A 24991-nucleotide genomic window follows, 5' to 3' on the forward strand; every position below is an offset into this window, starting at 1 on the left:
GAAGAATGCCAGTGCATATAGAGGCTGTGGTTAACCACAGCTGAGCAGTATCAGCCCATCCTCCCAGGTGCATTAAATGGGTCAGAGCTTCTTGGCAATTATCACTCTGGCTTCTCTGTTGTGACTGGAAGTTGGGACAGGCAGAGGCGTTGCTGTGTCTCACTTACTGGTTTAGGGGGGTATCTGATCTGGGGCAGCCTTACTATCTTGCATTTGATTTTCTTACTAAGCAGCTGGGATTTCTGTCCTTTTACAGTTTTTCTCTGACGCTAATTGATGCCCTGGATACTTTGCTGGTAAGTGTCTTGACAGTTGCTTTACTGCACCACTGTTGTGTAACCGAGATCCTTCCTCTTTTGGCAGCTTGACTGTGGCTGAGAAACGAATTCTTCACTTAGGCCTTTTATCTTCATCTCCAGATTCTGAGCCATCAGGTTTTGGTTGTCCAGCTAGATAGAGGAAAAGGATGAATTCCAAACGTGTTCAGGGTCATTGATTCAGCAGACGTTTATAGAGGACTTGTGAACACAGCACTGGGATAGGCCTGTATAACTGGATGATGCAGAGACTTTGAGACCCTCCTTGTTTTCAGAGGCTTACATTCTAACTGGCCATGTTCGGTGATAAAAAAAAAAAAAAATAGTAGCAGTAACGAGTTCATGTGTTGTGTGTAGGGCTTGTGCACAGCACTTTGTATGTGTTACTTTGTTTAATCCTTCCAACAACCCCATGAGATATGTACCTTTACCGCTTCTTAGTGTGGGGAAATCTGATGCTTAGGAAGGTAAAAAGGGTTGGCCAGGGTCCAAGGCTATGAAATGGTGGGGCTAGGACTTGAGTTTAACTCTGAATGACTCGGAGTCTTATCTGTCCTCCTTAAAAAGGTCACAGGAGAGGATTGAACAACTTTCTCCCTACTTCACTATTTCTGGTTTTCTGTCACATCTTCTCATTTTTAAAAAAAATATTTTATTTATTTATTTGACAGAGAGAGATCACAAGTAGGCAGAAAAGCAGGCAGAGGGAGAGGGGGAAGCAGGCTCCCCGCCGAGCAGAGAGCCCGATGTAGGGCTCAATCTCAGGACCCTGAGATCGTGACCTGAGCCAAAGGCAGAGGCTTAACCCACTGAGCCACCCAGGCGCCCCTCATTTTTATATATTAATAACATTGACCTGAATGTGATCACCTTGTAGATGTACTTTTGCCTTTTTCCCCTTAATGTTAACTTGTATGTACTTGTCCACTCATCAAATACTTACTGGGGGTTCCCTGTATGCCAAGCACAGTGCTAAGCTCTGGAGTTAACAGTGGTAAGTTTAAAAAGACATGGTCCTTGCTTTCGTGGCCTTACGACTTCAGTGAGGGAGATGGGAAATCAAAAACTAATCTTAAAGGACAAAGAATTACAAATCAAGATGAGTGCTCCGAGGGAGGGGAACATGTGAGTGGTCATGTAACAAAAGAAATGGACCTAGACTGAGGAGGTCAGGGAGGACTTCCCTAAGGCAGTGAAATGACACTTCAAGTTGGGATCTGAAGGAGAAGCCAGTGTTGACTAGGGAAGTTGGGGAGGACGTAGTGGTCCAGGCAGAGCGAACAGTGGGCATGGGCAAGGGCCTCACAGCAGGAGAGAGCAAGGCAGATGCAGGAAATTAGAGGAGGGCCAGTATGTCTGGGATGCGGAGAAGGAAGTGCAGGAAGCAGAGTGGAGCTAGAAGCCTGGTTGGGGACCAGGATGATGGAAGCCCTTGTTCACTATGTTAAGGATTTTGATTTCTAATTTGAGAGGAATGGAAAGCGGCTGAAACGTTTGAGTAGAGGGTGGGAAGTGCTGGGATTTTGAGAAGATCACTACCTGCATTGTGGAAGGAGATTCGCGTAATCATTCAGTAAGCATTTGTGGAGTACTTGCTGCATGGGCCGCGCTTGGCACCCTGGGGGAAGGCAGGGATGAATGAAGCTCCTTCCCAGACAAAGGTCTCTCTTAATGTGGAAAGAAACAGGTGCTGTAAGAGTTGTGGGTAAAATAGTCTTTAAAGGATGAAGAGGTTCATTTTAGCTGGAGGGATCAGAGGCTTCCTTCCTAGGAAGTGACATTCAGACAATCAAAGCCAGGTCAGATTTGGAAATGGGAAGACACATGATGGAGAATTTTCTGGCAGAGGGCACAGCATGTCTCAAGGCAAAGAATGGAGGCATAGCAGTAGCAGGTATGGTTTTCCTGAAGTAGGTGAGGATAGGTTACATGAAGACGAACAGTGAGAAACATAGGTTGAGGGGCACCTGGGTGGCTCAGTTGGTTAAGTGTCTGCCTCTGGCTCAGGTCATGATTTTGGGTTCCTGGGATTGTGCCCTGCATTGGGCTCCCTGCTCAGTGGAATGTCTGCTTTTCCCTCTCCCTCTGCTCATGCTTGCTCTCTCTCTCTCAAATAAATAAATAAAATCTTAAAAAAGAAAAGAAAATATGAGTCCAAATCACTGAGCAGCTTGAGATAATAAGAATTGTTTTGGTTCCAGGTGACAAGAGACCCAGTTCAAACTGATAAGAGACAAGAAGGGAATTTACTGAGTCAGATAAGTAAAAAGTCCAGATAAAGCCTGGCGTCAGACTTAGCTGGATCCAGGCATATGAACAAATGTCTTCCCAAGTCCTTCTTTTATCTCTGCTTCCTTTGTTAGCTGTGTTCTTGGGCTCTCCGTATGCTGGGCAGAGTAGCCAAGAGTATCTCCAGATTAATTTCCCACTCAGTGCATATGGGAAGAATCAGCCCTTATGCTTTAATATCAGGAACTGAGTCTCATTGATTTGGCTTGGGTCACCCACTTATTCCTGAACCAGTCACTGGCCAAGGGATACAGTACAGTGCTCCACATCAAGCACGCATTATTGCAGCTGAGGGGATGGGGTCAGCCTCTCCCAAACTGCAGGAACAGCTGTAGAAGAAGAGTGATTCCTCGAGAGAGAATTAGGGTACTACTATCAGAGTAAAAGGTATCAGAATTGCATTTGGCTGATAGTTTAAATGAAGAAGGTTAATATTCTCAAGTGAGAGGAGGTCTAGAGTTAATTTCTTTTTTTTTTTTTTTTTTAAAGATTTTATTTATTTATTTGACAGAGAGAAATCACGAGTAGATGGAGAGGCAGGCAGAGAGAGAGAGAGAGGGAAGCAGGCTCTCTGCTGAGCAGAGAGCCCGATGCGGGACTCGATCCCAGGACCTGAGATCATGACCTGAGCCGAAGGCAGCGGCTTAACCCACTGAGCCACCCAGGCGCCCCTAGAGTTAATTTCTAGCATGGGGTTGGCTGTCCACCTGTGCCATCAGAGACCCAGGCTCTTTGTATGTTTCCATTCTACCATCATTAGTGTATTGGCTTTCATTTTCATGATTAGTACCTCAGGGTCTAAAATGGCTGCTACAGCTCCAGAAATCAAGTCTGCTTTCAAGGCAGAAATAAGAGTAAGCAGTGTCCCTTTTTATTAGGAAAACCGAATTTTATTAGGAAAACCAAAGCTTTCCCAGATGTACCCTCACTAGACTTCTCAAGGTTTAGCCTTGGCTAGATAACATGGTCACCTCTAGCAGCAAAGGAGGTGGAGAAAGCGAGTATCTGGATTTCTGTTTTCTATAGTGGAGACTACCAGAGTAAAGGAGATTGGAAATCAGTATTGGACCAACCAATCTGCAGTGTTTCCCACAAGGATGAAGGTGATCAGAGAAGTTTAAAAATAACAGATACCCACTGCAAATGTCAAACTAGTTTTTCCTCACACAGTCTACAGTCTTTATTGTTTCCTTTAAGTGGGTACATAGTGGGGGCGCCTGGGTGGCTTAGTGGGTTAAAGTCTCTGCCTTCAGCTCAGGTCATGATCTCAGGGTCCTGGGATCGAGCCCTGCATCAGGCTCTCTGCTCGGCAGGGAGCCTGCTTCCCCCTCTCTCTGCCTGCTTGTGATCTTTCTCTCTCTGTCAAATAAATAAATACAATTAAAAAAAACACACATAACTTTAAAAAAAAAAGTGGGTGCATAGTGACTCTTTAAGTGGTCCCTAAGAATTTACTTAACCTGTCTCCTGATACTGGGTGATTTCTAGATTTCAATGTTTCCTTCTCCTGTCACCAGTCCTAGAACAGAAACTGGAGGTCTTAAGTTGAATAAGTGAAGGCCACACGAGTGTAGGATTCCAGACTCTTCATCCAGTGTCTTCAGGGCCTTCAAGCCTGAGAGAGCCTCACTGTCAAGTCTGTCTTCTCTTCCAGATTTTGGGGAATGTTTCAGAATTCCAAAGAGTGGTTGAAGTGCTCCAGGACAGCGTAGACTTTGATATTGATGTGAATGCCTCCGTCTTTGAAACCAACATCCGAGGTGAGGGCTGCCTTCTAGAACTTTTGGAAGAAAAGAGAGTGTGGAGTTTTGCCTCTGTGTAAACCAGGAGTTAGTATATAGGATCACAAGGGTCAACCTTGCCAGAGCACTTGGCCCAGACCAGTGACAGACAGAGATCTTCCCCGCAGAGGATGGGGTGTGGAGGTCTCAGGATTCCCCCATCAGTTTTAGACATGAGCAGGGGACAGAGAAAAGACTGGAAAAAATTGTGCCAGAGTGATTCCTGTATTTGACACTAGGCTTACAGCCAGCCATGAGTAAGAAGGACGTAACCCTTGCCTTCTTGGATCTTATTTTCTAAGAAGGGCTATCCAATAGAACTTTCTATGATGATGGAAATATTCTGTATCTATATTGTCCAGTGTTGTGTCCACTAATCACACATGGCCATCGAATATTTGAAATGTGTTTACTGCAACTGAGGAATTGAATTTTTAATTTCATTTAATTTTTAACAAATTTAAATTTGAATAGTGACATATGGGGGGGGCACTTGGGTGGCACAGTCGGTTAAGTGTCTGACTCTTGTAAATGAAACAAGATGAGATTGGGAGGGAGACAAACCATAAGAGACTCTTGATCTTACAAAACAAACTGAGGGTTGCCAGGGGGGTAGGTAGGGTTATGGACATGGGGAAGGTATGTGCTATCTATGGTGGTTGGGTTATGGACATTATGGAAGGTATGTGCTATGGTGAGTGTTGTGAAGTGTTAAATCTGGTGATTCACAGACCTGTACCCCTGGGGCTAATATCACATTATGTAATTTAAAAAAAAAGTGTCCGACTCTTGGTTTCAGCTCAGGTCATGATCTTAGGGTTGTGAGATTGAACCCTGCGTCAAGCTCCGTGTTCAGAGTGGTCTGCTTGAGACACTCTCTCCCTCTGCCCCTTGCCACTAAAATAAATAAATAAATAAATAAATAAAAATAGTGGCATGTGGTTCATGATTTACTGCATTATACGGTGCAAGTCTTGGGCATTAGTTTCCAAAGCTGGCTGTGCATCAGAACCACTTGGGACCTTTAAAAAAGTTCAATGTTTAGGTTCCACTCTAAACCTAATGAATGGGGATTTCTGAGTTGGGTCCTAGCATCGATATTTTTATCAGGTTTCCAGTGATTCTTATGAAGCTAGTATAACCCTTACTTTCAGTGAACCCTTAGACCACCAGTGGCTTAACAAACTGTCACTTCTGGAGGCCAAGCTATATTTCTTCCCCTTATTTTGTATGTGTTTTGCAATGAAACTTGTATTGCGGGTATGTGATAACGTTTTTGGAAAGATTAGGGAGCAGAGGGACAGCATGATACAAAATCTGGCTGAGGGATCAGACCTGAGTTGGAGGCCATGCTCACTGCTGTGTTCACAGCTTGTGAGTCTAATTTATTATCTGTGATTTATGAGTCTGTTACACTTTTATTGCTGATATGAATATAATTATACCAGCTTTCTTTTGGTTGGCATTCGACCAGGATCTTTTTCTACTTGTTTACTTTCAATCTTTCTGTATTTTTATGATCAGATAGATCTTTTATAAATTACATATTATATTTTGTTTATCCATTCTGACAATCTTTTCTTTTAACTGAAGCATTTAACCCATTTACGTTTACTATAATTACTTAGGTATTTGCATTAGTTTCTGTGGTATTATTTTGTGCTATTTGTCCCATCTTCTCTATGTTCTTTTTCACTCTCTCCCTCTCTCTTTTTTTTTTTTTTTTTGGTGCCTTCCTCAGATTGATTTTTTTCCCCCTTATTCCATTCCCTTTTTTTTTTTTTTAAAGATTTTATTTATTTATTTGACAGGCAGAGATGACAAGTAGGCCGAGAGGCAGGCAGAGAGAAAGGAGGAAGCAGGCTCCCTGCTGAGCAGAGAGCCCGATGCGGGGCTCCATCCCAGGACCCTGGGATCATGACCTGAGCCGAAGGCAGAGGCTTTAACCCACTGAGCCACCCAGGCGCCCCATCCCTTTTTATTAATGTAGAAATCATGCTCAGTATCTAGCTTTTAAAATAGTTTTCCTGAAAATTTAACATAACATAACAAAAGTCTAGAGTTTATGAGAATCTTTATTCACCTGAATAATACAAAGCCTGGCTCTGAGGATATCCTGACCTGTATGCTGTAGTTTGCATTTTTGTTTTTTTGTTTTAAGCCCTCCATACATGATTGCTGTTCTGTACAGTTGAGGTTTTAGAGTTACTCATATTTACCATTTCTTTTTTTTAAATACTTTTTAAAAAAGATTTTTATTTATTTATTTGACAGAGAGACACAGAGCAAGAGAGGGAACACAAGGAGGGGAATGGGAGAGGGAGAAGCAGGCCTCCTGCTGAGCAGAGAGCACAATGTGGGGATCAATCCCAGAACCCTGGGATCATGACCTGAGCTGAAGGCAGATGCTTAATGGCTAAGCAACCCAGGCACCCCATATTTACCACTTCTTTGACCATCTTTCCTTCCTATGTCTCAGACTTTACATCTGTGATCCCTTTTCTTCTATCTGAAGCACTTCCTTTAGAATGTCCTCTATTACAGATGTGTTCTTGGCAGATTTTCTTTTTTTTTATTTAAAGATTTTATTTATTTATTTGACAGATGGAGATCACAAGTAGGCAGAGGCAGGCAGAGAGAGAAGGGGGGAAGCAGGCATCCTGCTGAGCAGAGAGCCCAATGAGGGGCTCAATCCCAGGACCCTGAAATCATGACCTGAGCTGAAGGCAGAGGCTTAACCCACTGAGCCACCCAGGTGCCCCTCTTGACAGATTTTCTCAGCTTTTGTTTGTATGATATGTCTTTATCTCATTGCCTTTCTTGGGTCTTTGAGGGATAATTTTGCAGGACATATGGTTCTAAATTGATGGGATTTTTCTCTGAGCACATGGAAGAAACCTTTCAATTGTCTTCTCATTTCATTGTCATTGTTAAGAAGTAATCTGTCAGTCTCATTGTTATTATTTTGCACGTGGTTGGTTTTATTTATGCTCATTGTCCCCTCCTTTTAAAAGCTTTTTATTATGAAAGCTTTCAAAAATATATAAAAATAGAGAAAATAATATAATGAGCTAGAACTACCCATCACCCAATTTCAATAATCATTGTTACATGGGGGGTGCCTCAGTGGCTCATTGGGTTAAAGACTCTGCCTTTGGCTCAGTTCATGATCTCAGGGTCCTGGGATCGAGCCCCACATCGGGCTCTCTGCTCGGTGGGGAGCCTATTTCCTCCTCTCTCTCTGCCTGCCTCTCTGCCTACTTGTGATCTCTGTCTGTCAAATAAATAAATAAAATCTTTTAAAAAAAAAAACATAGTTAACATGGACTCTTAACTTTTTTTGTTTTTCTTTTAGTGTTCTGCAGTTTTACTGCGATGTGCATAAATGTGGATTACTTTTAATTATCTTGCTTGGCATTCCTGGGATCCGAGAATCAGTGTCATTCATTAGTTTTCAAAAGTTATGAACTTTTCTCTTTAAGTAGTTCCTTTCCCCCATTTCCTCCCTCTTCTCTTTTTAGGACTATAGCGAGGGAGGTGTTACACCTTCTTACTGTATCCTCCAAATCTCTTTGGGATATTTTAAAAACAATTTTGTCTCTTTATGTTGTATTTTGGGTAATTTTTTGGAATCTGTCTTCAAGTCCACTAATTCTCTCTTCAGATATATCTTATTTGCTATTGAACCTGTCTATGTAATTTTTAGTAATTTTTAACTCCAATTATTACATTTTTCACTTTTAGAAATTCCGTTTGGTTCTTTTGTAAATAGGGTTGGTCCTTTATATATTTTCTTGCTACTTAGTCGCCTGTTCCAGACCTTTCTTTGATTTCTTTAAACATTTCCACATAATTATTTTGTAATGTGTCCAATAATTCCAATATTTGATATACTGGTAAGTCTTGTTCTTTTGTCATTTCTGCTGGTTTATACTCCCAGTGCTTTGTTTCTTTGTATGTTTTATGATTTATTTAGATTTTAATGTACACTCATTCCCTAGACTTTATCTCTGGGCTCCTTTGAGGCCTAGACTGAAGGTTGGTTCTTCCAGGTAGACTTTTTGTTTACTTCTGCCACTTGGCTGGAGGCACTGTTTCCCAGAAACTGTTTAATGCCAAAAGTTTGTGTTGTCCTAGACTACACAGTTAGTGTGAATTCAAACTGTAAAACTTAGTGAGTGTAGTTACTAATTCTTAGGGAAGTTTTTTTGGTTTTGTTTTCTGTTTTCCCTTTCTTTTACTTGGCATCAAGATCTGAGGCATGCAGTTTTCCTTAAAATATGCTGGGGGAGGTGGGTAGGGTTTATTTTGAATCCATCCTTATACAGGCTATATAATTCTTTCAGATCGCAACTTTGGGGAGTTTTTTTTTTTTTTTTTTTTTTTTTAAGATTTCATTTATTTATATGATAGAGAGAGCAAGAGCCCAAGTAGGGGAAGGAGCAGGCAGAGAGAGAGGGAGAAGCAGGATCCTTGCTGAACGGGAGCCTGACTTGGGGCTCGATCCTAGGACCCTGGGATCATAACCTGAGCCAAAGGCAGATGCTTAATGACTGAGCCACCCAGGCACCCCTATGGTGGTATCTTTTATCAGACTTTCCACTTTCAGTACGTTCTGCCTTTGTTTCTTATTCCTGCCCTGACTGGAGGAAGGGGAAACTGAAGCTCAAGGTCACCAATTCTTTTCCAATGAGAGGGCCATTCAGGATATCTATTTAGTCATATTTCCAGATACAGAACACTTATGTCTTTTTATGTTTTATTTTTTAAGATTTGTTTATTTATTTATTTAGGGACACAGAGAGAATGAGAGAGAGAGCATAAGCAAGGGAAGCTGCAGGCACGCAGAGGTAGAGGGAGAAGCAGGCTCCCCAACAAGCAAGGAACCCAACATGGGGCTCGATCCCAGGACCCTGGGATCATGACCTGAGCCAAAGGCAGCCTTTTAACAGACTGAGCCACCCAGCCGCCCCATATTTATGTCTTTTTATAAGTCCTAAATATTGTGTCAGAAATTCAAACGGATGAATTAAATGCAATAAAGGTAATAACTACTCTGCCCCCACCATGCCCGTCCAGGTCTCGGGGGCAAGGGCAGGGATTGGGAGACAGAGTAACCAAGTGAAATGAGCATGGTTTTTGGAGTGAGACAGACCTGGCCCTACCATTTGCTAGATAATGACCCAGGGCATGTCACATTACCTCTCTGAACCTCAATATCTTCACTTAAAGAGGGGACAGTAGTACCTAGGGCTTGGTATACAATAGGGATTAAAAATAAGTGATAGTCATTGTTTGGGGGATCCACCCACAAAGAGCAAAAAACTGTAAGCTTACCAGTGTACCAGTATGTGGGATTAAGGGATTCTTTCACTAGGTGGCTCTAGGCCCTTCCCGGCAGCCACCCAACAGAGCATGTAGGTTTCATTTACGCAAGGGAAAGACTGGTCTTTGGGACTCTGACACTTGTATTTCGTGCTCTCTGTAGTGGTAGGAGGACTTCTGTCGGCTCACCTGTTGTCGAAGAAGGCTGGGGTGGAAGTGGAGGCTGGCTGGCCCTGCTCTGGGCCTCTCCTGAGGATGGCTGAAGAGGCGGCCCGAAAACTCCTCCCAGGTAAGACATGGGGTACAGGAAGTCCAGTAGGTCCTGCTACTTTTGCTGGAGACCAGGGTGGTGATGCTGAGTTATTTTCTGCTGTTTCTCACCCAAACCCTTGCTGTCTCTGCCTCTGGACCCCCACCATGGAAATCAGCAGAGTTCTGGGCATTTTAAGGGCCTGCTGGGACCCTGGCCCAGGACAGATGAGCTGACCTCATGACTCTTCACAGGGTGGCACTGAAAGCCAGCCTGGTGGGTGGAAGGCTCTCTTACTTGAGCGAGCCCTTTGGCCTCCTCCCTGCCCCACACTCTCCTGGAATAAAGGGATTCCAGAGAAGAGCCTCGATCAGTGCATTAGAAGCCCCTGGTTCTGGACTAGCCAATGTCTTGACCAAGCCACTCTTCTCTCCCTGGTTCAGTTTCCTTGTCTCTCAAAAGGGAATCATAATCCCTGCTTGCTTGCCGCATTGGCTTTTTGAGAGGCTGAAAACGAGGTCAGAAAGAAGAAAGTGCTTGGAGAACCGCTGAAAATACCGCTGAAACACAGGGGACTTGTTTGTAGCTCAGCTGTGTCCGGGGCTGCGGGCCAAGCCTCGGTGTATTTGCCTGGCGGTGCAGTAGCCGAGCATGGCCGCACGAGCTGGACACTGTGTTCTCTTCGGGGCGTGGTGGGGACTCTGGGGCTGTTCACACCCAAACACATCACCCGAGGCGTTCACCAACCTCTTGGCCACCACAGTTCTCCCTTTCTGGAGAAGAGCAGAGGAAAGTGAGGGAGCTGGTTCAGATGCACTCATGGCTTACGGCTCGTAGCCTCAGTGTCTCCTTAAAAACATCATATCCTGTGTGAGTCATGGGTACGGCACACTGCTCGGTTGCTTCCCCCTCCTTTCTTTTTCGGTCATTAAAAACCAGTTTGTATTGAGAAATACACAGGCTGGAAAGTCCATATTGGAGCAAGCCCCCACCGATCTGCCATTCAGGTGAAGAGAGGATTTTGTCACCCCCCCCCCACCTTTTGAAAACTGCCTGACTTTTCTGAAATACTTCTTTGCGCCCCGAGGTTGTGACTTCCGTTCTCCTCACTTGCCACTTGGGCCTGCCACACACAAGTCTGCCACTCATCATGAAGTCGCTGGGCCTTGCGTTTCTTGGAAGTTTTGATAACTTTGTTCACAGTTCAGTGACGCACGGGCTGCTCTGGGGTTATTTGACCTTTGGCCTAGAGAGGAAATCTCTGCCGCTGGCTATTTATCTAGCTCCTTGCCCTGAATCAGAAGACACAGGGGTGGGAAGGGCAGAGCGTAACAGAGTGGGCACGAGGTGGGCATTCTCATCCCAGCTCTGTTTGGCTCCCTCTCTATGACCTTTGAGTCACTTCCTTACAGACATGACTTTTCCTATCTATAAATTGAGGGTTGAACCACATCAGTAGTTAAGCAATTTATATCCTTTTTAAAAAATTGTAATAGTTTACCCCCTAAACTGTTTAAAGCAGGGATCTCAAACTGCCTCCTCTGGGACTTCTTCGGGTCTGCAGGTAGGTTTCATTTGGTCATACTGTGTCTGGAAAAGCATATGAGGGGAATCGGACAAAGGTGGTCAAAGATACCAGCTTCCAGTTATCCATAAGTGCTGGGGCTCTCATGTACAACGCGATGACCATAGCTCACACTGCTATACGATATGTTTGAAAGTTGCTAAGAGAGTAGATCCTAAAAGCTCTCATCGTAAGGGAAAAAAACCAATGTTTTCTTTTTGTATCTGTATGAGTCGGTGGATGTTAACTTTCTGCGTTCATCCTCTCACCGTATAGGTAAGTCAGGTGTTTGTGCTGTACGTCAGTTGTATCTCAATAAACTCAAAAAGAGAGAAGCATGTGAAGGGCTTCTCATGGCACATGCTCTTTAGGATGCCACAAGCCCAGCTGCTTCCTGTGGCTTAAACCCTACATTCCTCCCACTACGTTTCCTGCCTGCCTCTGAAGGCATCATGTAAAATACTTAAAAATGGAGCTGCTCTAGCCAGAGTAGGCCTACCTGGACATGGCAGCCTGGAGCACAGCCTGCTGCTTTCCTCCTCATCATGGGCAAAAGCCCGACGGCCCCACTGATCATTGCTTGACAGCATCTGGGTTAGGTGGTCACCAAGGGCCTGTAATCATGACCTCTATCCCTCTCTTTCTTCATCTCTTAACAGATCACCCAGGAGATAGAGAGGGAAGTGCAGGCTGAGGCCTCGGGTTTGGGCCTGTGTGTTGAACCATCCCTATGTCCCCACTCCTGTCTGAGATCATTATTTTGTGATTATTCAGCATTTCAGACCCCCACTGGAATGCCGTATGGAACGGTGAACCTGCTTCATGGTGTGAACCCGGGAGAAACCCCTGTCACCTGTACGGCAGGCATTGGGACCTTCATTGTGGAATTTGCCACCCTGAGCAGCCTCACTGGTGACCCCGTGTTTGAAGATGTGGCCAGAGTGGCCCTCATGCGCCTCTGGGAGAGCCGGTCGGATATTGGGCTGGTAGGTCGGCTGCCACCCTTTCTGTCTGAGTCAAGTTGGCCACCGTAGCCCCTGCTTATAAGACTCGAGCAGTAAGTTGCAGCCCAACCAAGGGAAACTTAGGGTGACCTCAGCAGTGACCCAGGACTTCGCATCAGGACACTGAAAGTTAAGCAAGCCTCCAGTTCAAGTTTTGGCACGGGGGAAGAGGGCACGAGAGAGCACATCCTCTCTCAGGGAGGGGGCCCTGTTGAGGTTTGACGCCTTGAGCTTCTTGATTTTTAGTAAGTGTGTCATATGCTTCTTGCCCATGACTCGCATGGTGACGGTGGATGGCCAGAGATGTTGAATGGTTAGCTGTTCTATGAAAAAAGTAATTCCTAGTCAGTTAAGTTTGGGGAATACTACATAGACCGTTAACCCTTGAGTTTTGAACTGCATGGGTCCACTTAGACAGATTTTTTTTACAATGCAGTACTATAAAACATATTTTCTCTTCTATATGATCTTTTTTATTTTATTTTTTATCTTTTTTTTTTTTCTATATGATCTTCTTAATAACACTCCCTTTCTTTTCTCTAGCTTACTTTGTTGTAAGAATATAATACATAGGAGCACCTGGGTGGCTCAGTGGGTTGAAGCCTCTGCCTTCGACTCGGATCATGGTTCCAGGGTCCTGGGATCAAGCCCTGTGTCGGGCTCTCTGGTCGGCGGGGAGCCTGCCTCCCTCTCTCTCTCTACCTGTTTCTCTGCCTGCTTGTGATCTCTGTCAAATAAATAAATAAAATCTTTAAAAAAAATACATTTAAAAAAAGAATACAGTACATAATACATATACGAAGTTATGTGTTAATTGACTATTTATGTTATCAGTAAAGCTTCCACTCGAGATCAGGCTATTAGTTGTTAGGTTTTGACAGTCAGGAGTTAATATACAGATTTTCGACTATATGGGGCTCAGCACCCCACCCCCTACATTGTTCAGGGGCCAACTGTAGTATCTTTTTTTTTTTTTTTTTTTTTTGAGACTCATAATGAACATGAATAGGTTAAAGGTTATGAAATCCTATGGTAAGTAAATCTATTTAACTTGGCTTAACTCACTATATTCCAAATTTATTTGACCCCAGAGCTTCCCTTTCTTCTCTAATACCTGTGAACCCATGGAGATTGAACACACTTTGAGCCAGATGATCTCTAAGGCTGGTTTCAGCTCTTAAATCAGATAATCTGGTGAAACTAACAGTAATTGAGCCAAAGCTATCCAGGAAATAACACTAGATTTAGTCAGAATTGGGTTTGATCCCTGGCCTTGCTACACTGAAACTTTGCAACCCTGGACAAGTCACTCAACCTCTCTGATCCTTAGTTACTAGAGCAGTAATGCTGATGTACTAATATACTTTTGGTGAGTCATTATGACTTGGAAAGACTGAGTTGTCTGAAAGTGATTCAAGCAGGGACACATTTTATGCAAGTCTGGTTCTAAGCTTGAAAAGTGAAACTTGTATGAGGAATCCTTGAAAATCCCTTAAGAAGATGCCACTGTGGAGACCTACAGTAACTCCGTTAGTAGGTCCAACACCAGCAGGTTTTTCTCCAGCCCTGGAACACCACAGTGGAGTTTAAATCCTCTCAGCCCCTACCATGGCCTGCCTTCTGACAGTGTCTCTCCCACGGGCCTTCTCTGTTGCCCAGGGTCTGCTCTGTTTGCCTTCAGATGGAAGTTCCAGAACTTAAAACTACATGGAGCAGTTCCCCAAATCAGAGACAGATACCAATAGGAGTCTGTGGCCTCCCAACCCCATACCCCGATAGCCTGCGTGTCTTCTGAGAGTATCAGGCCGCCTGCCTTGCCTCTGACTGGCCAGTCACGGGTATGGGGAGATCCGTGTTTGGTCTCGAGCCCTCCCTGGAGACTATGTGTGTGTGTGTGTGTCTTCTTTCCTCCCAGGTTGGCAACCATATCGATGTGCTCACTGGAAAGTGGGTGGCCCAGGACTCCGGCATCGGGGCTGGCGTGGACTCCTACTTCGAGTACCTGGTGAAAGGAGCCATTTTGCTTCAGGATAAGAAACTCATGGCCATGTTCCTAGGTAAAAAGCGTGGGGTAGGGAGGCTTTTGTCGTGATTTTTCCCATCAACAAGTGATTTACTTAGAAATTTCCCCTTGCTCCCAAGTGCTGACAGCATCTGTTCTGAGTACCTGAGTCTGCATTCAGAGCCAGGATGGACTGAACATTGCCCCCTTAGTGCCCGCTGTAGCTCTTCAGGCCTTCCTGCAAGATCCCAGTGAACTGTGCTCTGTTCTCTGTGTGTGGCCCTGGGTTTCTTATTTGCTGACCATTGTACATGGGTTCTCTTTGTCTAGAACACCTTTTTTTCCTGTTTTCATGTGTCCAAATTCTGTTCACCCTCTAAGGCCCAGCTGCAGTGACACCTTGCCCACGAAGCAGCTTGATCCCTCCTTAGAACTAAGGGCCTTCAGTACCTTTGTAGAGTCAGCTTTCGTCCACAGCTAACAGTTGAGTGCTGGGTCTATGCCGTATTCATCTTTCTGTCCCCCACGGTGCTTTGCGTGAGGTAGGTGGTTGATTAATGCCTGTGGAATAAAAGCGTTTTATCCTCTAGGCCCTTGGACACTAATAATAATGAAATTGAGGAATTGTTGAGCACCTAGTAATAGTTACTGTGAGGGCTACCATTCATTTATTCAGCAGATACTTAGTACCACTGATCTGTCTAGCGCCGTGCAAGCACCCAATGTGGACTATTTCATTTCATCCTTATGGCGCTATTTGAGATTGTCTTATTAATTTGCATATGTATTTGGTACTTCATTTGGATAATAATTTATTGTGCATATATATTATGCACTATGTAGCATGGAGGATTCTGCCCTTCATGGATTTACAATCTAGAGAGAAGTGTAAGTTCAAGTTCCCACCAGAATGTAAGGGCCCCAGGGCCTGCCTTTTGTCTTGTTTGCTACCCTGTAGGTACCTGTACCTAGTAGATGCTCAGTGAATGTTGTTGAGTGAATGAATAACTGAACAGTCCCATGAGGTGTGTATCATTACTCTCCACACTTTAGAGATAATGAAACTGAGGCTTAAGAAGGAAAACCTTACCCAAGGTCACAGCTAGCAAGTGGTAAAGCTAGAGCTGGAATTTGAGTCTGGAAGTTTGGCTCCAGAACTCATGCTCTTTTCTCTATGCCTTGTTGCTTCCTAGTCTGCTTTGAAGCTACACCATCATATGGTCTTCAAAAGTGTAAGTCCGTGCTTCTGGGGTCAAGACCTGCCTTTCATCTCTGTGATCACTGATGTGTCTTATTGCATCTCCTCTGCAGAATATAACACAGCCATTCGGAATTACACCCGCTTCGATGACTGGTACCTGTGGGTACAGATGTACAAGGGGACTGTGTCCATGCCAGTCTTCCAGTCCCTAGAGGCCTACTGGCCTGGTCTTCAGGTAGGAATGATCAGAGAGGTGGATTTTGTTTTTCTGAAACTGACAAAGCAAGCTCATTCTTTTTTTTTTTTTTTTAACTTAATTCTGTTTTATTTTTTATTAACATATAATGTATTATTTGTTTCAGGGGTACAGTTCTGTGGTTCCTCAGTCTTACACAATGCAAAACATTTACTGTAGCACATACCCTCCCCAGTGTCCATCACCCAGCCACCCTACCCCTCCCACACCCCCTCTCTTCCAGCAACCCTCAGTTTGTTTCCTGAGATGAAGAGCCTTAAGAGACTCTTTTGTTTGTCTCCCTCTCTGGTTTCATTTTTTCCTCTCTTCCCCTACTATCCTCTGCTTTGTTTCTCAAATTCCACATACAAGTGAGATCATATGATAATTGTCTTTCTCTGATTGACTTATTTCGCTTAGCATAATACCCTCCAGTTCCATCCATGTTGTTGCAGATGGCAAGATTTCAGTTTTTGATGGCTGCATGATATTGCGTCATACATATACACCACATCTTCTTTATCCATTCATCTGCTGATGGACATCTAGGTTCTTTCCATAGTTTGGCTATTGTGGACATTGCTGCTGTAAACACGGGGGTGCACGTGGCCCTTCAGGTCTCTACATTTGTGTTTTGGGGGTAAATACCCAGTAGTGTAATTGCTGGGTTGTAGGGTAGCTCTATTTTCAACTTTTTGAGGAACCTCCGTACTGTTTTCCAGAGTGGCTGCACCAGCTTGCATTCCCACCCACAGTGTAGGAGGGTTCCCTTTTCTCCGCATCCTCGCCAACATCTGTCATTTCCTGACTTGTTAATTTTCAGCCTTTCTGACTGGTGTGAGGTGGTGTCTCATTATGGTTTTGATTTGTATTTCCCTGACAGTGAGTGATGTTGAACACTTTTCCATGTGTCTGTTGGCCATTTGGATGTCTTCTTTATAGAAATGTCTGTTTAGGTCTTCTGCCCATTTCTTGATAGGATTATTTGTTCTTTGGGTGTTGAGTGTGATAAGTTCTTTATAGATTTTGTATACTAGCCCTTTGTCTGATATGTCATTTGCAAGTATCTTCTCCCATTCTGTCAGTTGTCTTTTGGTTTTGTTGACTGTTTCCTTTGCTGTGCAAAAGCTTTTGATCTTGATGAAGTCCCAATAGTTCATTTTTGTCCTTGCTTCCCTTGCCTTTGGTGATGTTTCTAGGAAGAAGTTGCTGTGGCTGAGGTTGAAGAGGTTGCTGCTTGTGTTCTCCTCAAGGATTTTGATGGATTCCTCTGTCACGTTTAGGTCTTTCATCCATTTTGAGTCTATTTTTGTGTGTGGTATAAGGAAATGGTCCAGTTTCATTCTTCTGCATGTGGCTGTCCAATTTTCCCAACACCATTTATTGAAGAGACTGTTTTTTTTTTCTTTCTTTCTTTTTTTTTTAATATTTTATTTATTTGAGAGAGAGACAGTGAGAGAGAACATGAGCGAGGAGAAGGTCAGAGAGAGAAGCAGACTCCCCGTGGAGCTGGGAGCCCTATGCGGGACTCGATCCCGGGACTCCGGGATCATAACCTGAGCCAAAGGCAGTCGTCCAACCAATGAGCCACCCAGGCGTCCCATGACTGTCTTTTTTCCATTGGACATTCTGTCCTGTGTTGTCAAAGATTAGTTGACCATAGAGTTGAGGGTCCATTTCTGGGCTCTCCATTCTGTTCCATTGATCTATGTGTCTGTTTTTGTGCCAGTACCATGCTGTCTTGATGATGACAGCTTTGTAATAGAGCTTGAAGTCCAGAATTGTGATGCCACCAGCTTTGCTTTTCTTTTCAACATTCCTCTGGCTATTCAGGGTCTTTTTTGGTTCCATACAAATTTTAGGATTATTTGTTCCATTTCTGTGGGGAAAAAAGTTGATGATATTTTGATAGGGATTGCATTAAATGCATAGATTGCTCTAGGTAGCATAGACAATTTCACAATATTTGTTCTTCCAATCCATGAGCATGGAATGTTTTTCCATTTTTTTGTGTCTTCAATTTCTTTCATAAATGTTCTATAGTTTTCTGAATATCAATTTTTTGCCTCTCTGTTAGATTTATTCCTAGGTATCTTATGGTTTTGGGTACAATTGTAAATGGGATTGACTCCTTAATTTCTCTTTCTTCTGTCTTGTTGGTGTACAGAAGTGCAACTGATTTCTGTGCATTGATTTTATATCCTGACACTTTGCTGAATTCCTATATGAGTTCTAGAAGTTTTGGGGTGCAGTCTTTTGGGTTTTCCACATAAAGTATCATCTGCAAAGAATGAGAGTTTGACTTCTTCTTTGCTGATTTGGATGTCTTTTATTTCTTTTTGTTGTCTGATTGCTGAGGCTAGGACTCCTACTACTATGATGAATAGCAGTGGGGATAGTGGACATCCCTGGTGTGTTCCTGGCCTTAGGGGAAAAGCTCTCAGTTTTTCCCCATTAAGAATGGTATTTGCTGTGGGTTTTTCATAGATAGCTTTATGATATTGAGGTATGTACCCTTTATCCCTACACTCTGAAGAGTTTAATTAAGAAAGGATCAAAGCAGATTCATTCTGGTATAAGTCAAATGAGGTATTTTAGTTGCTTGAGTACTTGAGTTGGAGACAGAAGAGAGAGTTAGAGTGAATTAGACAGACTTGAGGCTCTGCCAAGCTGAATTTTCCAAAGGGAGCTTTAAGGTATCAGGAACTGAGCTTCCAGTGTGCTGTGAAATGTGATACCATTTAAAATGAAGTAGGGGGGCGCCTGGGTGGCTCAGTGGGTTAAGCCGCTGCCTTCGGCTCAGGTCATGATCTCAGGGTCCTGGGATCGAGTCCCGCATCGGGCTCTCTGCTCAGCAGGGAGCCTGCTTCCCTCTCTCTCTCTGCCTGCTTCTCCGACTACTTGTGATTTCTCTCTGTCAAATAAATAAATAAAAATCTTAAAAAAAAAAAAAATAAAAATAAAATAAAATAAAATAAAATAAAATGAAGTAGGAGGGGCGCCTGGGTGGCTCAGTGGGTTAAGCTGCTGCCTTGGGTTCAGGTCATGATCTCAGGGTCCTGGGATCGAGTCCCGCATTGGGCTCTCTGCTCAGCAGGGAGCCTGCTTCCCTCTCTCTCTTTCTCTGCCTGCCTCTCTACCTGCTTGTGATCTCTTTCTGTCAAATAAATAAATAAAATCTTTAAAATAAAATAAAATAAAATGAAGTAGGAAGTGTCTTTCCAGGCTGGCCAGTAACCGCTATTGGCAACAACTGTTTCTCCACTGGACAGTTCTGTCAAATCTCTTCATTCTTGACAGCGGGCCTGAGAAAAGACGTGAAAGCAGCTGGGGCTGCTCTCTGTGCCATCATTATTGTTTTCTATTACATGATCTGATGGAGTCACAGCTGGGAGGGTGGGATGTTGGAGCCCATCTAACAGGCCCCTATGTATACCACAATATTTTTACAAGCTCGTTTCTTTTTTTATTTTAAGAAAAGATAATACATGTAGATGGTGGTAAATTTTAAAAGCACACAGAGGAATACAGTGAAAAGTAAATCTTGAGCACCCATCCCCAGATGCCCTCCCCAGTCCAGCTTGTATTACGTTTTGTGTATAGCTTTCTAGAAATCTGTATGCATAAATGTATGCATAAATTATATTTACCTTTTTTCTTTACATAGATAGGAATATATTATGTACCTTTTCACTGAATATGTCTTGGGGATCATTCTTTATTGATACATATAGGTCAGTTTTACTTTTTTTTAAGATTTTATTTATTAGAGAGAGTGATCACGAATAACAGGGAGGGGCAGAGGGAAAAGCAGACCCAGTGAGCAAGGAGCCCACTGCAGGGCTTGATCCCAGGACTCTGGGATCACCACCTGAGCCAAAGGCAGATGCTTAACCAACTGAGCCACCCAGGCGCCCCTTGATTTTACTTCTTTTTAACAGATGAATATATTCCATTAAATTGATAATTCTGCAATTCATGTACTAGTCCCCCATCATGTACTTTTAGCCAGCCTTCTTATTTTACAGATGGGGAAACAGGCTCAGAGAAAACTTGTTGACAATATTAAATATAGGTCCAACTTTTCTAAGGTATTCAAATTCTGTTGCTTGGATGCCCACTAAAAGAATTTTGAAGAATCGTGGAATCCCCTGCATGTTTTTAACCTTTTTCTCCTCAAACTCATATTTTCATTCTCCTCCTCCAACAAGATTTTATACTAATTGTTATATTTTATGCTAGATAAATTTTATTGAAATCCTCTTATATCTTTGTAATAAAATTTTTGCATACATAGAAATTTAAAATACTTTAGAATTTCCTCTGACCATAGGCTCTGAGTATTAAATTTGTTTTCTTCTTGACTTGGTTATCATTAGTATGTTAAATGAGTAAAGCAACATTAATAGCTTACATTTTTTGATGAATAATTATGAAACATAAAGGCAATTTAATTAGAAATACACTTTGTGAGATTTTGGGAGCTTTTTAATTTTTAAGTAGTTTGTATTTGTGCGTGAACAACACATATTGCTACAATGGGATATGGTTATGGATCAAAAGTTTTGTTCCTGTTTTCATCTTTTAGCTGTAAGTGCTGAGTAGCCTTATGCATATAAATAAGTAGATAGGAATGGAAAGAGTTTGATTATTGCAATGACATTCAGACCTTTTTTTTTTTGAACATCAGGGAGGGAGGAGGAGGGGCCAAGGGGGGGAGAGAATCTTAAGCAGGTTCCACACCCAGTGCAGAGCCCTTGGGGTTCCATCTCGTGACCTGAGCCAAAATCAAGAGTTGGACTTGTAACCAGCTGAGCCACCCAGGTGCCCATCATTCAGTTCTTTGTAATCATTGACTTAATAGATTGATCCATATAAAACTGCCAGTATTTCATAGTCTTACCTACAAAAATGGCAGTATTATATGGTTCGTTCTTTATATGATGAAAATAGTCATAATCTGTCATCAGAAATCATTTTTAATGATTCCTCTGCTGACAACTTGACCAGATCCTCTTCCAGTTTTTTGAAGGTAGAGTATTGGGAACCATCTGATACACAAAAGAATTTGTTACATGGTGGTTAGAGTCATTTCATTTTTTCAACACCTGCACCAGTTTTTTTTTTTTTTTTAAGATTTTATTTATTTATTTGACAGAGAGAGAGAGAGAGAGAGAGAGAGACAAGCAGGGGGAGTGGGAGAGGGAGAAGCAGGCTTCCCACTGAGCCTTCCCACAGGGAGCCTCCTGGGGGGGCTTGATCCCAAGACCCTGGGATCATGACCTGAACTGAAGGCAGACACTTAACAACTGAGCCACTCAGGTGCCCTCTACACCAGTATTTTAAATTTAACCTAATTTGGTGCTCAGGAAGTCTTTATTCCCCAGGACAGTGTTCCACAGAATGGGTAGAGATTGCTGGTCGGTACCCTTTGGAGAAGGTAAAATGGCAGAAGGATAACTGTGAAGGAAACAGTGATAATAGATAGCCTGCCTTTGTGTTATAAGCATCTTTTCAGGCAGATCCATTTTAGGAAAGTAGAGGATCTAGAACTCTATTGCCTTAAAACTATTTGTGACTACATTCCTCTTGGGAAACCTGCTTGTCCAATCCAGCTGTATCACTGATCACACCCTTTGACCCTGCCAAATTCCATTTCTCTGCCTGCTCCCCAAGAAAGTAATTCAAGAGGGAAAGATGCATCACGTATACAGATATTCCTAGCAACAAAGTTCATGACAAAGAAAACCTAGAAGTGATCCAAATACCCACTAATGGAGGGGCAAATGAATAATTACGTTAAAAAAAAACTTTTTAAAGATTTATTTATTTGAGAGAGAATGAGAGAGAGCAAAAGCGAGAGAGCATGAGAAGGGGGAGGGTCAGAGGGAGAAGCAGACTCCCTGCCAAGCAGGGAGCCCAATGTGGGACTTGATTCCGGGACTCCAGGATCATGACTCGAGCCGAAGGCAGTTGCTCAACAAACTGAGCCACCCAGGTGCCCCTGAATAATTACATTTTAATGGAATGGGTCATTATACAACTTTAAGAAATTAATATGTAAACTCCCGTGTTACATGAAGAGGTAGCAACAAGAATCAAGAAAATGTGAAGGAATGAAACATACTGTTGGGCTATAGTGAGAAATTAGGAGTGATAATTAAATTTTTTTTAAATTCTCTAAGTAGATTTAACAATAACAAAATACACACAAAGGCATTATGTTATGTGTAAACTGATTATAATTTTAAAATTTTGGTTTTGGTACGTTATGAAATAGAAGACAAAAATGTAAACAGCTTCTACTGTGGAGGTGATTACATTTTTATTTCTGTATGTTTTAAAAAAAAATTTCTGTAACTCTGAATAGAATATAAATTAGGAAGGTAGATATCAAAACTATGTTATCTGTGTGGTAAGGTTAAGAGTGACTTTTTTATACCTTTATTTTTCAAATTTCCTAAAATAAAAATTAAGAAAATAAAAGAGAGGGTGTGATAAGGAAGGAAAGCGTTTCATCTCCTTTGGTGTGGTACTTTTTCCTGGCTTGACCAGGGGTCATGGGTTCATTCTCTGTGAGATTATAAAAACACTAATAACTGACATTTATTGAACATCTTGTCAGTGCCTTGTTGTGTGACTGACACACAGAGGTGATAAATATTTATAAGAGAATGATTTCTGTGTCAGACACTTGACACAGAATGATCACAGCACACTGAAGTAAATGTTGCTTGCTAGATGAAGAAAGGAGGCTTAGATACGTCCAATTTGTTCATTCATTTATTCAACAAATATCCGAATTCCTGCTGCATTCCAGGCACTGCCCTTGTTTGGTTTATAGAGTGTGAGGCACAAAAGAAAAAATTGAGCGGACAAATGCATAAAATAGTCCGTTGCAATGAAGGACACAAAGCGAAAGTCTGAGAGAAAATGTTGGAGGGGGACCTAAACTTGAGGGAATAAGGCCTCTCAGAGATGTGATGCTAAAGCTGGTATTTCAGGAATCAGAGATAGGGGATGATGTTCCAAGCAGAGAAACATCATGTGTGAAGGTCCTGAGACAGGAAAGAGTTGGCTGTTTACCAGAAACAAAAGCAATTTGGCCACAGTCCAGGGGAGGGAAAGATCAGTCAGTGGAAGTCAGCAGCACGCAGGTCATGCAAGGCCTTGAGGGCTGTGGGGAGGTATCTGGACTTTATGCTGAACCCCTGAGAAACCCTGAGGTCTGGTGTTTGTAGGAAGGCAGTTACTCTGCCTGTATGGGGAGAGAGCACTGGAGAGGGGCATGGAGACAAGTGGTGGGAGACGTGAGAGGGCTGTGGAAGGGATCCCGGTGTGAGATGCTGGTGACCAGATGGGGCGGCGGTGCTGGAGGTACGGAGAGACAGACGGTGATGGTTTAGAATGGAATGGACAGGAGTTGCTGACGGAATGGATATGGGGAGAGGGGAAGGGAGGAGTCGAGGATGGCCACGATTTGCTAAGTGCCGTGTACTAAGAAGGGAGAGGTGACAGTAAGGAGGCAACTTTGTGGGAAAGTGAGGGAACCGAGAGCTTTCTTGGGGAAATGTTAAGTTTGCCCTATCCACGAGGCACCCACAGGAGATGTCAAGAATGTCAGGTCAAAAAGCTGTTTCCTGGGGCAGCTGGGTGGCTCAGTCAATTCAGTGGCTACCTTTGGCTCAGGTCATGATCCCAAAGTCCTGGGATGGAGCCCTGCATTGGACTCCCTGCTCAGCAGAGAGCCTGCTTCTCTCTCTCTCCCTCTGCCTGCTGCTCTGCCTTCTTGTGCTCTCTCTCCCTCTATTAAATAAATAAAATAAAAATCTTAAAAAAAAAAAAAAAGCTGTTTCCTTGCAAGCTCATGTTAGTATTATTAGCTGCTTAGCAACAGCTAATAAAATTACAAATGTGTATGTTTTCGGACCCAGCAATCCTAATTCTGTCCTACAGGTAAACTTGGCATATGTTTGAGGTGACATATGTGCAAGGTTATTTACTACACTGTTGGTTGTTCTAGCAAAGAGCAAAACATTGGAACCAATCCAACTAGCTGTTAATAGAGAACTAGTTACACTGTGGTCCAGGCAGTGGAGTACTACACAACTGTGTAGATAGGGGGAGGCAGCTTTTTATGCACATAGATGAAAAATTAATGAAAGTTGTTAAATGAATAAAAGCAAGTGCAGAACTGTATGTTTAAATAGTGATCTTTTATGTCAGGGAAAATAATAGAGTCTCACACATATTTATGTTTACAAATGAATACAGATTTGTTTGGGGTATGGGATAGGAGTGAGACTTAGTAAAATTAACCTTTTTCCTATTTTTAGAATTTTGAACCAGACAGCTGACTTACCTATTTAAAAACTGTAGTAGCCAGGGACTGAGCAGGGACTTTGAATACAACTTCTGTCCCTCACGGTAACTTTAATGTTTTTGTGTTTTGTATGGGAGAGATGAGGCTCAGAGAAGCTAAGTGTCTGGCCGAGGGCCAAACAATGAATAAATGGGTGACTTGGTTTGATTGCAGGCTTTTGTGGCTCTAAAGCCTTTATTGTCTCTTCCGGGAAGTTGTACGTGGGGTGTGGTATGGGAGTTCTTTTTTGTATGTGGGTTTTTATGCCTGGTGGCTGCTGGCTTGACAACCATTTTTGTCCTACAGAGCCTCATTGGGGACATTGACAATGCCATGAGGACCTTCCTCAACTACTACACTATATGGAAGCAGTTTGGGGGGCTCCCAGAATTCTACAACATTCCTCAGGGATACACAGTGGAGAAGCGAGAGGGCTACCCTCTTCGGCCAGGTAAGCAGTATCTCTGGCTCATCCCAACCCAAAAGCTCCGGTTCTCTAAATCCCAAACCCTCAGGTTTCTGTGAGGCTCCATGCCTCACAAGTGCTCACAAGCTAATTTTTTCCCATCTGATGCTTCCAGCAGCTCTGGGTGGTTTTCCTGGTAGGAATGACCTACCCATATATTTTTGGATAAAGAAACTGAAGCTTAGTGGGTTGAGC

The 24991-nt window shown here is 43.0% G+C and overlaps 1 protein-coding gene across 1 annotated transcript in view; it reads left to right on the forward strand.

Annotated features, from left to right (window-relative positions):
• Positions 1-24991, forward strand: part of EDEM2 (ER degradation enhancing alpha-mannosidase like protein 2) — a 32249-nt gene that overhangs the window by 2121 nt on the left and 5137 nt on the right. Inside the window, exons 3-9 of the mRNA XM_059133433.1 lie at positions 257-296; positions 4261-4366; positions 9876-10001; positions 12301-12512; positions 14446-14587; positions 15844-15968; positions 24637-24781. Of these exons, the coding sequence (XP_058989416.1) occupies positions 257-296; positions 4261-4366; positions 9876-10001; positions 12301-12512; positions 14446-14587; positions 15844-15968; positions 24637-24781 (896 nt within the window). The remainder of the gene's footprint in view (positions 1-256; positions 297-4260; positions 4367-9875; positions 10002-12300; positions 12513-14445; positions 14588-15843; positions 15969-24636; positions 24782-24991) is intronic.

This window comes from Mustela lutreola, chromosome 9 (assembly GCF_030435805.1).
Source record: "Mustela lutreola isolate mMusLut2 chromosome 9, mMusLut2.pri, whole genome shotgun sequence".
NCBI lineage: Eukaryota > Metazoa > Chordata > Mammalia > Carnivora > Mustelidae > Mustela > Mustela lutreola.